The 14,132-nt window shown below is 44.5% G+C and overlaps 1 protein-coding gene across 1 annotated transcript in view; it reads right to left on the bottom strand.

The window, feature by feature from the left end:
* Positions 1-220: 220 nt before the first annotated feature.
* Positions 221-14,132, bottom strand: part of LOC135915815 (Y+L amino acid transporter 2) — a 132,815-nt gene continuing 118,903 nt past the window's right edge. Inside the window, exons 8-12 of the mRNA XM_065448971.1 lie at positions 13,386-13,482; positions 11,699-11,848; positions 8,637-8,721; positions 6,318-6,410; positions 221-4,510 (exon numbers count right to left, since the gene is read on the bottom strand). Coding sequence (XP_065305043.1) covers positions 4,443-4,510; positions 6,318-6,410; positions 8,637-8,721; positions 11,699-11,848; positions 13,386-13,482 — 493 coding nt within the window. The 3' untranslated portion in view covers positions 221-4,442. The remainder of the gene's footprint in view (positions 4,511-6,317; positions 6,411-8,636; positions 8,722-11,698; positions 11,849-13,385; positions 13,483-14,132) is intronic.

Raw genomic sequence — 14,132 nt, 5'->3', positions numbered from 1 at the left:
AAAACATCTGCAAACGCAGTGAGAATCATCAAATAATATGATGCAACAAAGTACCACAACGACCTCAGAACAAACCTTTGTCTGTGCATTTGTCCTCGTCGACTTCTAAGAAATATTAACCAAACACTGACAACGTGTGGAGTTTAGATGTAAAACAAGAAGCATTTTGCATGCAACAAAGGCTTATACAGGACAAAGCAAAGAACAAAGGAAACAGAAGTATAAAAAAAATTTTTAATGCCTTTTTTCTATGCCGAGAACAATGGTCTCATCACTTATCGACACTTTCACACCTCTCTTCCAACGAGCCACTCGTGTAGCTTAGAGCTGCGCGTCTGTACGCACTTGCATGACGTGTCCCGTAATGATGCAGCATAAATTAAGGCTATCCAGAACAGAGGAAAAAGAAAGGTAAAGCAGCCACCTTGCAGCGTACAGTCACCGCGTAGAGTTCGTGCCTTGTACACCGTTCAAAGATTTCACTAAAACAACAGCGCTGTCTTCTTGCACTCAACTATATACACATCCTTCTATGCATCCTTCGTGCACGTGAATACTCCGCGCATGCGCTGCATTCAATTCGATGTTGCTCGCGTTACAAAGTTCGAACTGAGCTGCATAGCTGCCGACATTGGTGGAACGCTTGCACGCTCTCGATGTTGAAAGAACAAAATAGGGCCTTACGAAGCGAACACAAAACTCGATTTTTAGCAGACACTTCGAGAGATGTCTAACTAAATCAATAGAACATGTCGATGATTAACTGTGTAAGTTTGTTTCGTTGAGTGTGTTGCAGCAGATATGGTGTCTCAAAATATCGAGATGCGCCTCGCGATACAGAAGGTATCTGAAAATAATAATCCTTTAGTAATAATAGTCTTCTAGTAATAATAGTCTAATAGTCTTTTAATAAGGTTGATTGAAACTCGTCTACGAACTTGATGGAAGTAACTATTGTTGGTCAAGAAGATTTGTTTTAGTGGGAAGTGAAAGCACAATTGAAGTCACCTAAATTTCTCTTGAAGATGCACCTTTCAGCACCGTTCTTGGGGAAGTACCTTTGAGCACACAGTGTTATCATTGAATGTGCGACGACTGTTATTGATCACAACATTCCTTAGTGCGTCAAGAAATGTACCGACAGTTACAAGACAAAACAGATCATGCATTCTGTGTTCTTGTTGTAATGGCCTTTATTGAAAACACCCTATCGTTCGTATATTTCTTTCTTTAAAAAATTCACTGACGGTTACGATACTACCTACACTCTAAAAACAGTTTGCACCCTTTGGTGTGTATATTTGTCCCACAACAATAATCGTCATCTGTCTTGCCCGCGTCTCCTTTCTTTAACGCTGCGAGCCCGGTACTTCACGGTCACGAACGGCACGCGCGTTATCAGTGTGACGCAGCATTCTCGACAGGAAAGTAGCGAGCGCCGCGTTTTCAAGAAAGGAAACGCAAGCAAGGCTGATGACGATTATTGTTGTGGGACAAATATACACCCCAAAGGGTGCAAACTGTTTTTAGAGTGTAATGCGAAATTTGAGCGCAACTCTCCACGAGTTTTCATTTCGCGATGTATTGGCTAGCGCGGACAATCTGACTCGTGCGGCACGTCACGAACGTAGCGCAGTGTGGCGCGACTGCCTCGCCAATTCGGGAGATCACGAGAGGCAGCGCGTGGGCGCGATGAGCAGCTGCCGCCGCAGACAGATGTCCGCTCATGCAGCGCTTTGGCGAACAGACGACGCGCGCTACTCTGGCGCCATCTCGTAGCCATCGTTGCCGCAAAGCCCGTCTTGCGCGGCACTATACGCTTTCCTCCTCACCCTTTCGCCATACCTTCCTCCTCCGCTTTCCCCCTCGCTCTCTCCTCATTATTGCCACATTTCATCTCTTGCTGCACTCCGCGTTCGCTTTCATCCTTCACTGTGCTCGTTCGCTCCGCTACGACGGACAACGCCGACGCCGACGCTCTGCGAGGGTAGAGGCATCTAAGAGCCACGCTCTAAAATATCAGTTGAATCTGACTTTCAGCGTCATTCTTCCTCTCCCTGAATAACCCAGTCAGAAAGAATGGTACAACTAGCAAGAATGTTAGAAGACCTAATTAGCTCCAGAAAAAGTCTTAAAGAATAATGTTTTAGGCTAGTTTTAAGGCTTGTGTTGATGTTCTTTTGTCTGTGTAGAAATGCGTTCCATGCCTGCTTGCACTCAAACGTTCCTCAGGAACAATATATATTAGTAAAATTCATGTTTGATCGTACTTATTGCACCGTACAAGTAAAAATAAAACCATGCAGTGAAATAACATGATCAGTTTCAGTCAGAATGTCCCGGAAAAGCACAGCATGCTACCTGACATATCACCTGACGCCTGCGATCGCACATGAATTTGGTACTTCGTCAAAAGTAACTGTCCAGCTCTTAAAAGGCCATGAACAATTTGTTTATAAAAACATCTAAGACTGCCGATACAGCATAATTTACACTCAGCATGCCTAACTTGTTCCAGATAATTGTGACTGATCCTGTCTTTGCACCATCACGTGTGATAACAAAATATAAAACAATGTACCTAGCATTCATGCTTTTGCAGCAATGATGGCTCTTGCACAAAGATTGGCCGTGACAAGGCAAACAGTTCTGCGTAAACTCAAGTTTTGTGGCGTCATAGTCTTATAACGTCCTATGACGGCGGTCATCCATGGTTGTTTTGACTGCACAAACATATGAACCTGGAACCTGAAATACAATTTTTTATAAGTTACATTCGTTAAGCTGTGTGCTACCTAGGTGCTTTGAGCATAAACATAATGGTTTGTAAGACACTGTTTAGCTACAAACAGTGATGATAACTCTGATGCGGAAAGTCTTAGGCGAACGAAGGATCTGTTACGAGTATAATGATCGTGTGCAATGCGATTATCACTTGTACAAAGTAAAAATGTAACATTTTTGGTAGTGCCATTTGCGCCTTCTCAAGGCCCATCTTTTTAAGAAAATGCGTTGTGTCAAATAAGCTACACGGTTGTCAACTATTGTAATAGGTCCATCTCGTGAATGTTGAAAACACCGATCGGAACTATAATGCTAGACTCATATGGCAAAAGAAAAGGAAACAAAAATTATGCGCAAAATATTCGATATGTGGCAGGGGTCCGAAAGAGCTACCCTCCGACGTCCTAAATACCCTTCCTTATATTTTGTTCCTACGCGCGTTTATGGAAGCATTGGTACTGAAAGACTGTCGGAACATCTCAAAGTTCTCTTTTTTCTGCGAACTTAATGTTTTAATTACAAAAATATACGTGCATATATGTTCACGAGCATACCGGATTATGTACACACGTTTCTACCTACACATGCACACGCACTCACACACATTATATATACTTATATGGCTTTTCTCGTTGTAACAGATCACCGTTTCAGAGAGCGCCAATGAGTTCAGTGAAACAGCAGAAATGTATCTGTGCATCTTCTTTGGGAGCACACTACAATGCTCAAATAAAAGGTATCTGCATCATGGAGTCCATCTCAAATGAACATGTCGACCAAGAGGGATGGTCGCTGGACATTTATATGTACGAATGAGATGCTGAATCTATATGACAAACTTAAAAGTTAGGAATGGATGACATTTGTCCATAACAGTACCTAACTGCGACAAGGGATAGCCTACTACACTTTCGGTGTAGCTGAAAGTGAACACATGTTGGCCGTATACCAAATCGTAGCTCCACACACGAAGCCATCTAATCATAGAATGTGTGATGGACTTCGAGTCTGCTGATTCAGCAACGCTGCATACGAAATCTTAGCTGTAAAGCTACCGGTTTTTTTAATGCATGCTTCTGTTTCGTCACACACGAACAGCGTCACCGAGCAAACAATGAAGTGCCTCCTATCCCGCCTAGGCCGCTGGACAACTTTGTGCAACTCGACTTGTCTAGCATGGAAATGCCTGCAGAATCCGTAAAAGCTACCAGAGAAGTGCGGTTAACTATGATCAGCGTGTTCAGACGGCGCACGCAATTACCACTTTGTAAATGAGATTAAATAAATTAAACTGCGATATCTTCAATGACGAAAACACGGATCTGTTACAACGAGACATTCCTTGCACGATTCTTATAAACACTAACAGTGCTATTGTGTTTCTTATTATAGTTTGCTTTCTTTTTCTTTCATTTCACAATGGCGGCCTTTTGCTTTTGACCTGTCAGTAGGTGTTTCCTTGTCTTTGATTCTTTGTTTCCGTGGTCTTTTTTTTTTCGTTTGCGATCGAGTCGAGAACGAGCAATGGTGTCCAATGGTTTCCCTTAGGTGACAGTGTTTTTGCGACGATGACGACGACATTTGAACACCCGAGCAGATGTGGTGCAGGTGGGCGGTTGATGAAGTGTGCCTCCCAGAGAAGGCGACCCAGGTGCGTCCTAGACGTCCTTGGGCTTTTCAGAAGCCACCACTACCAGCATTTTTTGTAAAAATACCGTGGCACTATCTGCAAGGCAAAAGAGAAAGGAAGGGGGGAAACCTGAATGAGTGTGAAGTCACGTGGTCGTCAGGAGTACTAACATGAGATTTAATACTGCCCCCATAACATTATTTCACCATGATATCGGATACCCATTACAACATCTAGAAAGATTGCCACTGCAGACCGACACTGTGCTGGCAGCCTCCTGAAAGTGCACTTCTGCTTGACTTTGGCAATTTGTCAACATATAAGACAGTCGCACTTTACCTGTCCCTACCGAGAACGTGCTAGGCTTGTAAAACCTTATAATATGCAGTTCGTCTCAGTGAGCATCAGTGACCTTCTCTTATGTTGCACGATAGGGGGCGCCAAAAAATAAATATATCTGCGAATATACCGAATTTTGAGAGCAGCAAGTTCTTGCGGTGTCAATCAGTATTCCAAAATGGCGCCATGGTCTTGTGGTTCTGGTGGGAAGTGGTTTTTAATAGTACTGTGGTCAAGACAACTTTATGTTCAGTTTTTCAAAATAAATTTTTTCGAAGGCTTCACCTGAAACATCTTTTCAGAAGTACTATATTGTTGTCTTTCTGATCTAGCTTATATTTGTTTGGATTAATAAAAACGATTGGTATTCTTAGGTCTTTTTTGCAGTCACTGCTCCGCAGCAAAAGAGTTGAAGGTCAACTGCTACGAAAGTTTGGATCACGTAAGAAGCCTTGTCTCACACAGAGTTTGTAAATAGCGGCCACCGAGCAAAATTTTACGTTTCGAATACGGCTTGAAGCGTCACGAAAAGTACACAATGACAGACGTTATAGGTGCCAAACTAACAAAAAAAAGAAATGTTGCCCCTGAAAGGAAACAAAACACGAAAGGTTGAGAACCAACAAGGTGCCTCGGCATGACCTCCGAGATTGGAGACGCCCGCGAAGCATTGAATGTCATCAAGGTCATGATCTGGTATTAGTGTTACGATAGCTAACTAGCAGGTGCATGTGTCGTCGGCTTAGGTGTTGTTTATGGACTGTTAATAAGAAACTTAGTCAATTACCTTCCTTGCAGAAGGTTTGTCATGTCTGCTTCTAATAGTGTACGCAGCTTGTACAGCATTCATAACCAATTTACACACAGTGAACTTTCGTTGCGGCTGTCCTTCGGGCTAATCTAAGCAAGCCTAACCTTAACGCGACGCACCGAAAGGTAAATCTTAGCTGCTAGAATTTCATCACGCTAAATCAAGACATGTGGCAGCAGTGACGTCTCTCGCAAATGACAGTATACTGACTGTCTTCCCCGCTAAGCAGCACCCAAAGCTCAAGACGCGGATAAAATTAAAAGAGAACTTTTTCAAAACATCCAACTCTTGTTGCAACGTCGACCGTAGAGTGCTGACGTGTCAGTGCAACTGTCTCTACCGCATGGTTGTGTGCAACACGAGAGTGTGCAAGTCGATGAGAAATCAGGCTTGTTATAGGGTAGCAAATCGGACAAATTGGTGACGATCTATTTTCCCCAGCACCACCAACGCGCTAGCCTACCTTCTATTGATTCATGCGATCGTGAAGCAGCCTACTTCGTGTAATATACCACATGTAACGAAGTGGCCTATTTCATGCACGGCCTGCAATTCATGTAATAAACTCAGTTGCCGGTCATCACAAAACCTGTGTTCTCTTTGCTCGTTTCTGTCGAAGGGGGTGCTGTTAAAGCAGAGTGAACCGTACAATATTTAACGCTCGCTTTTAGAAGTTCTTTGCAAATGTATGTGGTCATATAAACACAAAAAAAGCAACGAGCAGCGGAAATAAAACAAAGAAATGCTTCATACCGAATGTTCCTTGGATCCACCTCGGCTTGTTTTTCCAGTAGACAAAGATGAAGTAGACGGGCGCTCCAGTGGCAATTATCAGGGCTCCGATTCCTGTGATAAAACGAGAGGAGTGAGTTGACGGAAGACTGCGAGACTAAAAGTCACGCTTCCTCGAATAATTTCGCTTCCGAGTTCATGATGCTTCGCCAGTTTTTGTTTGTTCTCGGAAAAAAGAAATGACGCTGGTCCTGAGTCCGAAGCGTTCTTACGAGGCTACACATGCTTCTACGTCTGAGCATTTTGTCAACCACGAAAGATATTTCTTGCCATATGCGTGTTGCAACAATTTGACAGGCCTTGCAGGCTGCATGTGTACAAAGCTAAGCTCAACGTGGCACTGTTTTCTTCGGAAAGCCTTGCTTTATCAACAAAAAAGCAGTGCCGCGTAAAACTGTCATCAGAACAGCAAACATTTCATAAAGATTCAACTTTTTCCTCACTTAATATTCCGTGCCAGATTGAGAATCTTAGTATCTCAAAATGCTATGAAACGGGGACAATCGGGTAGAACGGAGGTTCAGTTTTAAGGTTAAAAGGAAGCTTAAGCTTCCCGGACAACTGCAATTTCCCCATTCCGGTGCATGTGGAAAGCAGATATGCGATGAGCAATGTCACCAGCTAGGCCGACAACTGTAGGAAGGATAATTTTTAGTTGGGAGATCATACCGTCGACAAAAAAAATGCCAAAAATTGGTGTTTCAATAATAGAAATTCACAATTCCGCACGAACAGCAAATATCGTAGTTCTCTAAACCTAATCTATTATAGAACATATAGCGTGTAAAAATTTGACACAGAAAGATGAGTTCTTCCGTGAAATAATAAGCACTGCTGCACAGAGCGATGAAGAGACAGGACTTAGAGAGAAAACAACGCACAACTGAGCACAGATGTTAAAGGGACACTAAAGCTAAACAATAAATCAGTTTAGACTAATGAAGCATTGTATGAGAACCCTGCAGACAGTCATTTAAAAAAATAGTTTGATTATTAGATGAGAAAATGAAGGTCCAAGTATCAGTATTTGAATTTCGCGCCGAAACCCTAGCGCCGGTACGTCAGCGTGACGTCAGGGATACCAAAGTATGTTTTCGCATTTGGGCCGCGTTGGCTGAATAAAGGTTCCCGAAACTTGCCATGTTTAATATTTGGTTCCTTCAGAACACAATGTAGTCAATCTGTACCGCTATATATAATTAGTGGGCCCTAGAAGATGGCATCAAAATCCAAGACGTCGCAGCCCCCAGGTGCGGGAATTCAAGTAGGCGTCGGCGCCCGTATTTCATTCTTGCGCTTTTTCTGGCTTACCAAACGTCTTAGCGTTGCAAGAGTGGCGTTTTTGGTGTTGTAGAACGGTAATTTACTGATGTAGAAGAAATCGTTTTTCACTTTAGTGTCCCTTTAAGTCCTGTCCCTTCGTCGCCCTGCGCAAGAAAGCTTATTATGCCTAAAGCAGCTAGCCCACTAAGGAATTTTCCCTAATTCTTTCGTGAAATTATTACAACTCTTACGCGAGTCAGGCAAAAGTACTATTCACCATTTATTGGCATACTTGAGATCGATGTATAGTATGCCAGCTTTGTCAGTTTTCGTATATGTCTTATATTGGTGCAGTTCACAGAATCGTGTTATCATTATATGTTGCTGAGTTGGACAGTTATAAACTTGGTAACTGAGGTTTCTTTTTTTAATCTTGTACGTCCAACAGTTTATGACATAAATAAAAAAAACAGCTTCCACCAGTTTCCAGATTTTAACTTCTACATTTAACTGCAGTAAACCTCATCAATATCGCTGCAGTGGATGTCAAGCAGAACGAATTGCTCTTTCACGTGTATTTAGATGATATCTCCCGCAGCAACGCTTCCCCTTAAAGCTTTCTCTTGAAGTCTGTCCCCTTCGATCGCCGATAACAGTGTAACTATATGAAACAGACCTGAGATGTGTAAGTTGATCTAATTACATTTCAGGAGCATTCCTCTAAGACAACGCGTTCGGGCGAGCGTTTGTATGTGTATGTGCAGCATCTGTTGTATGTTGAAATAAACTTGATTTGATTTGATTTACTCCATTCTCGCGGTATACCCACGCAGCAGACAACGTATGCGTTCAGCAAAGGCAACAAGAGCCGAATGCTGTGTTCGACTACATTTCCAGAACAGCGTTGGCCTTCGCCCCACCTTGGTCGACGCAGCGGCACACATCGTTAAGACGTCAGGCACGCTAAGAATCGCTGAAACGGCAAGCACGCTGTGGCGACCGTTGCTGAAAACTCACCGGTTTGCACGGGATCCGCAATCATGGGGACAATCGTGACGAAAACGGTGGCAATCAAGTAGATTATGGGCCAGATAAGGTTAACCTGCGATTGAGAAAGTACGAGAAAGGTAAATGGCTGTGCCTGCACACGACATTGAACTTCTTCGGGAAAGCAAACACTCAAAGTATTCACATCCAAAAAAAAAGTATAGGCACGTTCTTCCGCGGTCGCAGAAGCGCATGCGAGTCGAGATGTGCAGCTTTGGGTGAAACAAAAGGTCATTTCTCAAAAGAGTACGCATTTGGGCTGACCGCATGCGCGAGCACTTCAACAAATTTCAAAAACGGGCAAAAGATAGTCAGTTGTCACTACATTGCAATGAATGCGGCTGCAAGCCATCTTTCGAAGGTGTAACCTATCTGTCAAAATATCGTGATGAAAGCGCACGCCTTATATCCGAAGCCTTCCACATTCACGTTAGTGGCGAAGCATGTGCAAGCCTTCCGTCCATTTCTCTCCTTCCGAAGGAGATTGCCTTCTTATCACATTAATTGCAATTCCCCCTGCGCTTGCCCCATCCTGTAGATTCTGTGGTTTCAGATAGCGGCGGAGCATATATATGCTGACTGACGGAATAAACACACTTTGGTTGTTAGTCAGCGCCGTTGTCTGTGTCCCTTCGCTCGTCCCGACGTTTAGCGCTGTTTGTATTGCTCGTAGTCATTTCTCACTTCTGTTCAAGCGTGAGTGTGAGTTTCAAAGTCCTCGTCCACGAATGGTGGAAGGTCATCTGGCACTACAGCCGCCCCAAGAATGGAGCCAATTCAGCATAGTCCGGCGTAAACTAGCCGCATGTCGTCGCCACCGACCAGTGGACGAGATTGCGGCCAGTAGCATCGTGCTCGAAGGTGGACTGAGATGAGCGTAATAGTTCCAAACTTATTATCCGTAGAATCACAAATCACTGGCTGGGCAACATAAAGTCCAAACTACACGTACTACCTGCGTTTGCTGCGCCTCTCAAGGAATGGCGGATTTAAAACAAAACGAGACGCGTGCCAGCAGCCGTTAACTTGGCTCACACTTTCGGCTTGGTAGACATCGTTTCCTATTAACGCGACAGCGTTAAGGAGCTCGTGTCGCAGAAAAGCCAGTGTCGTCGGCGTCGTCGGCGTTGGCCGTGAGCGATAAATCCCAACAGGCACTTCATGAATAAAAAACAACTTGCAAGATGGGTTTGGTGGGAATCAAACCAGGGTCTCCGGAGTGTGAGACGGAGACGCTACCACTCAGCCACGAGTTCGACGCATTAAAGCGGTGCAAAAGCGCCTCTAGTGTTTGTGTGGCTGCCAGAGCACCGATATTTGTCTGGTGAATTTGTCATTTTTCTGGGCGCGCGCCGCGCTTCGACGCGTACACGGGTCCTGCACCATCTGCGCATGCGCGAGGCGCGTCAGCGCGCGCTTTCGCGCGCCGGCACGCGTACGTGTAGTTTGGCCTCAACTTCATGACGAACAAACAAGACCAGCTTACTACTTTTGCAGTTAATTGATGACAGTGCGTAGCCTAACAGTGATTTAGGTCGATAATTTGTATCCGCAGATAATTATGACTGGGAGTCCAAGCATGTATGAAATTAAACAAAAATGGCAACGGGAGGCGTTCCGATGAACGTTTGACGTTTCTCAGATGTCCTTACGAAAGGATTGGCGATTGTTATAACCACGGCTCTACTCAAGGATTGCCAGGGCGGGGCTCGGTTCTTCCAGTACTTGCACAACACGAAATCTGAGCAAACGGTGTTAAACACGTTTTGCTGCAGCCTTCGTAGGCCTTCCCCAATCTGATGCCCCCCCCCCCTCCGTGTACGGAGAAGAGCCCTATATGATGAGGAGCGAATCTGACCAGTCTCAGGGATGGCCTGGCACCAGAGAGCTCACACCAGGCGACCTCTCGTAGGCAAATGGGACGACATGGGAGGCTCAGGTTATCCATGTCATGCGGTTTGTGACTGTCGACTAGCTTTGCTGCGAGCAATTAAAATCATGTTCATTTTTACTATTCCTTATCTTTATTTCGTTCTTTTTTTTTGTCATCTTCAGAGAACATCCCATCCCCGGGCCTTTGAGCATCGGCCTGCGTTCGAGGTTGGCCTAAATTTGGGCGAATACGGCATTCCCGACTGGATTCCAAGGGAAGGGAAGCGTAGCAGGGGACGGCAGAAAGTTAGGTGGGCGGATGAGATTAAGAAGTTTGCAGGGACGGCATGGTCACAATTAGTACATGACCGGGTTTAAAAAAAATTATGGGGTTTTACGTGCCATAACCACTTTCTGATTATGAGGCACGCCGTAGTGGGGGACTCCGGAAATTTTGACCACCTGGGGTTCTTTAACGTGCACCTAAATCTAAGTACACGGGTGTTTTCGCATTTCATCATCATCATCAGCCTGGTTACGCCCACTGCAGGGCAAAGGCCTCTCCCATATTTCTCCAACTACCCCGGTCATGTACTAATTGTGGCCATGCCGTCCCTGCAAACTTCTTAATCTCATCCGCCCACCTAACTTTCTGCCGCCCCCTGCTACGCTTCCCTTCCCTTGGAATCCAGTCCGTAACCCTCAATGACCATCGGTTATCTTCCCTCCTCATTACATGTCCTGCCCATGCCCATTTCTTTTTCTTGATTTCAACTAAGATGTCATTAACTCGCGTTTGTTCCCTCACCCAATCTGCTCTTTTCTTATCCCTTAACGTTACACCTATCATTCTTCTTTCCATAGCTCGTTGCGTCGTCCTCAATTTGAGTAGAACCCTTTTCGTAAGCCTCCAGGTTTCTGCCCCGTAGGTGAGTACTGGTAAGACGCATTTCGCCCCCATCAAAATGCGGCCGCCGTGGCCGGGATTCGATACCGCGACCTCGTGCTCAGCAGCCTAACACCATAGCCACTGAGCAACCACGGCGGGTGACCGGGGTTGTTGGAGAAATATGGGAGAGGCCTTTGCCCTGCAGTGGGCGTAACCAGGATGATGATGATGATGATGATGATGATGATGATGATGGCATTCCCGCACGCACCTTGATGGGTCTCTTGAGGTTTGGCGCCTTCCAGCGGAAGTAGGGCAGCGTGGCCACGGCCAGTCCGATGGCAAGCCAGGTGGCGAAGCCCACGTACGTGATCAGGGCGAAGATGTCGCTGCTGCACAGGTACACCAGCGATAGCAGGCACTGCGAATGGTGAGAGGAAACCGCGTGTCACGGTGGAAGTCCTCCATTGAGACATACGTGCAAGTCCTCCGGACGTTATCGGCGATTTGCAATAATTCGTCCCGAGTTCATTTCGACAGTGATTTTTCTCTACAGGCACTAAAGTTTTCTTGCCGGACTTGTTGAAATAGGTAAAACTTGAAAATTTTAATATCGAGGCACCAAATTTACAAATTCTTGACTCCACACCAAAAGCAGCTACAGCCATCCTGAAAATTCCTTCGATTATGTGAATTTGTATGTGAATTATGTGAATTTTGAAATATATGTTATTTAAAATTAGTTTGATATTGAACCCAACAAAAGGACCAATCTAAAACATTTGGTACGCTGTTGTGATACGTCAGAATTCAAATCTAATAGCACGAAGCCTGTGGTGGCGTTTTTGATGCGCCTAAGCGAGATTTGAGCTGTGGATACTTGAGCGAACAAATTACTAAATAATTACATGCGTAAAATTATTATGTTAGTCTGATTACATTTCATTTTTTTTGTTTAAGGATATAATCTCCTGGCCAGAAATAACAGCGATCAAGTTTTCTGCTTTCCTTGATGTGGAATGATGTTTAGGCTTTCTGGGCCTAAGAAAGATTCATATATATATATATATATATATATATATATATATATATATATATATATATGTATATATATATATATATATATATATATATATATATATATATATATATATATTCAGTACTCCATAAACGTGGTAACAGTACAGTTTTAGGCTCTCTGTTGGAGCATTACCGTTTACGAATTACTGGAACACTTGATACGTGTACGACGGTGGCAGTAGACACGTTGCTGGCAGTGGGCATAACCAGAGAAAACATAATTTTATTGGAGCCTCCAATCATAATGCACCGAACTGCTGCTGTAGAGCGTCGAGGTACCGGCATAATCAGTAACGTTCAGCCTTTTTTTTAATTTTTTCCTTCGATAACAACACCAATGTAATAACGCCCCTAATGTGTGTTAATTGGACAGTGTGTCACAAGATGTCGCTACTATCATTACTACTGCCGCACACGTCTTCAGTAACGCAGTATTCCGCAAAGGGTAATTGTGGTATCCTGTGTTAGCTTCTGGTTTCGGTTTTGGGTCGTTTACGTCAGGGCGCCACTCAGCGCCAAACGCTGCACGTTTCCTCCAGTAATGCGTCAAACAGACAAGTTAAAACAATTTATTTATAGCACAACTCGATCGGTCGGTACTGCACTCACAGAATGAAACGCGTAAATTTAGGCCTAACCAATGTGCATACTTTCTTTTCCACCACCTCCAATTCAAGTGACGCCGGCGTGATTTTGGTTCGCACACTTAAAAAATCACAGTCTGCGTCGTGTTTAGGGGCCAGATTCGTAGCGACATGACATGGCACTCTCTAGTAATTGCACATATGGAGGGTTCTACTTAAGAACGTTTCCCTGTCGTGTTTGATTCTGCGAGTCTGGTAGCGACTGAGGTCTTGCACGTGGGAACGCCGACTCACCATAGCAAGGACAGCGGGCGTCGGTGTCAACCGGTTTATTGAGATCATGCACAGAAGTCTGGGCATCTGACTGTGCTCCGCACCGGCGTAGAATAGACTGAAATAAAACAGAAAATCGGTTGTGTAATTAGTCGGGTGATTAGCGCACGGATAAGGATAAGGGATAGGTTTGCAGTAAAACTTTAGCTCGGGCCAGTTGGTGCATACTTGGATAAAAGAGCTGCATGACTGAGACAAGGACAAGAAGATACAAAAACAAGAAAAACACAGCGCTTGTGTTGCAGCTTTGTGTTTATTCATGTCCGAAGGCAACTATGTGTTTATTAGAACGACAGAAATCTGAGCTAGTTGGTAAGGGTTCATCATGCAAAAAGGAGGTGAGGGGCGCAGACAGGACACACAGGACGTGCAGACAGGACACGTTTCTCCACTTCTGTTCTCTTGTGTCCTGTCTGCACGCCTCACCTCTTTTTTACATAATGAACCTGTGTTTATTCCTTTTCTTTATGCGTTTGCGCATTCCCCTGAGACCCGAAGGCAGCTCAAGGGCGTGATCGCTTTGTAAGTCGGCTCCTATTACTGAATGGTATGTTACGGACGTGGATAAAAAATTGTTTAACTATGCCAGTTAGATGCGGGAAGCAGGGCCTCCCTGTATGCGAACTAAGCGACCATGTCGGAAAAAAATATGTTTGAGGAATGGGGACAAGCAGTAGGATATTCCTGCCCAGAGGGTCGGTTGTTTTT

Source organism: Dermacentor albipictus, chromosome 10 (assembly GCF_038994185.2).
Source record: "Dermacentor albipictus isolate Rhodes 1998 colony chromosome 10, USDA_Dalb.pri_finalv2, whole genome shotgun sequence".
Taxonomy (NCBI): Eukaryota; Metazoa; Arthropoda; class Arachnida; order Ixodida; family Ixodidae; genus Dermacentor; species Dermacentor albipictus.
The sequence above is the reverse complement of the archived record's forward strand: the minus strand, read 5'-3'. Positions and strand labels throughout refer to the sequence as shown.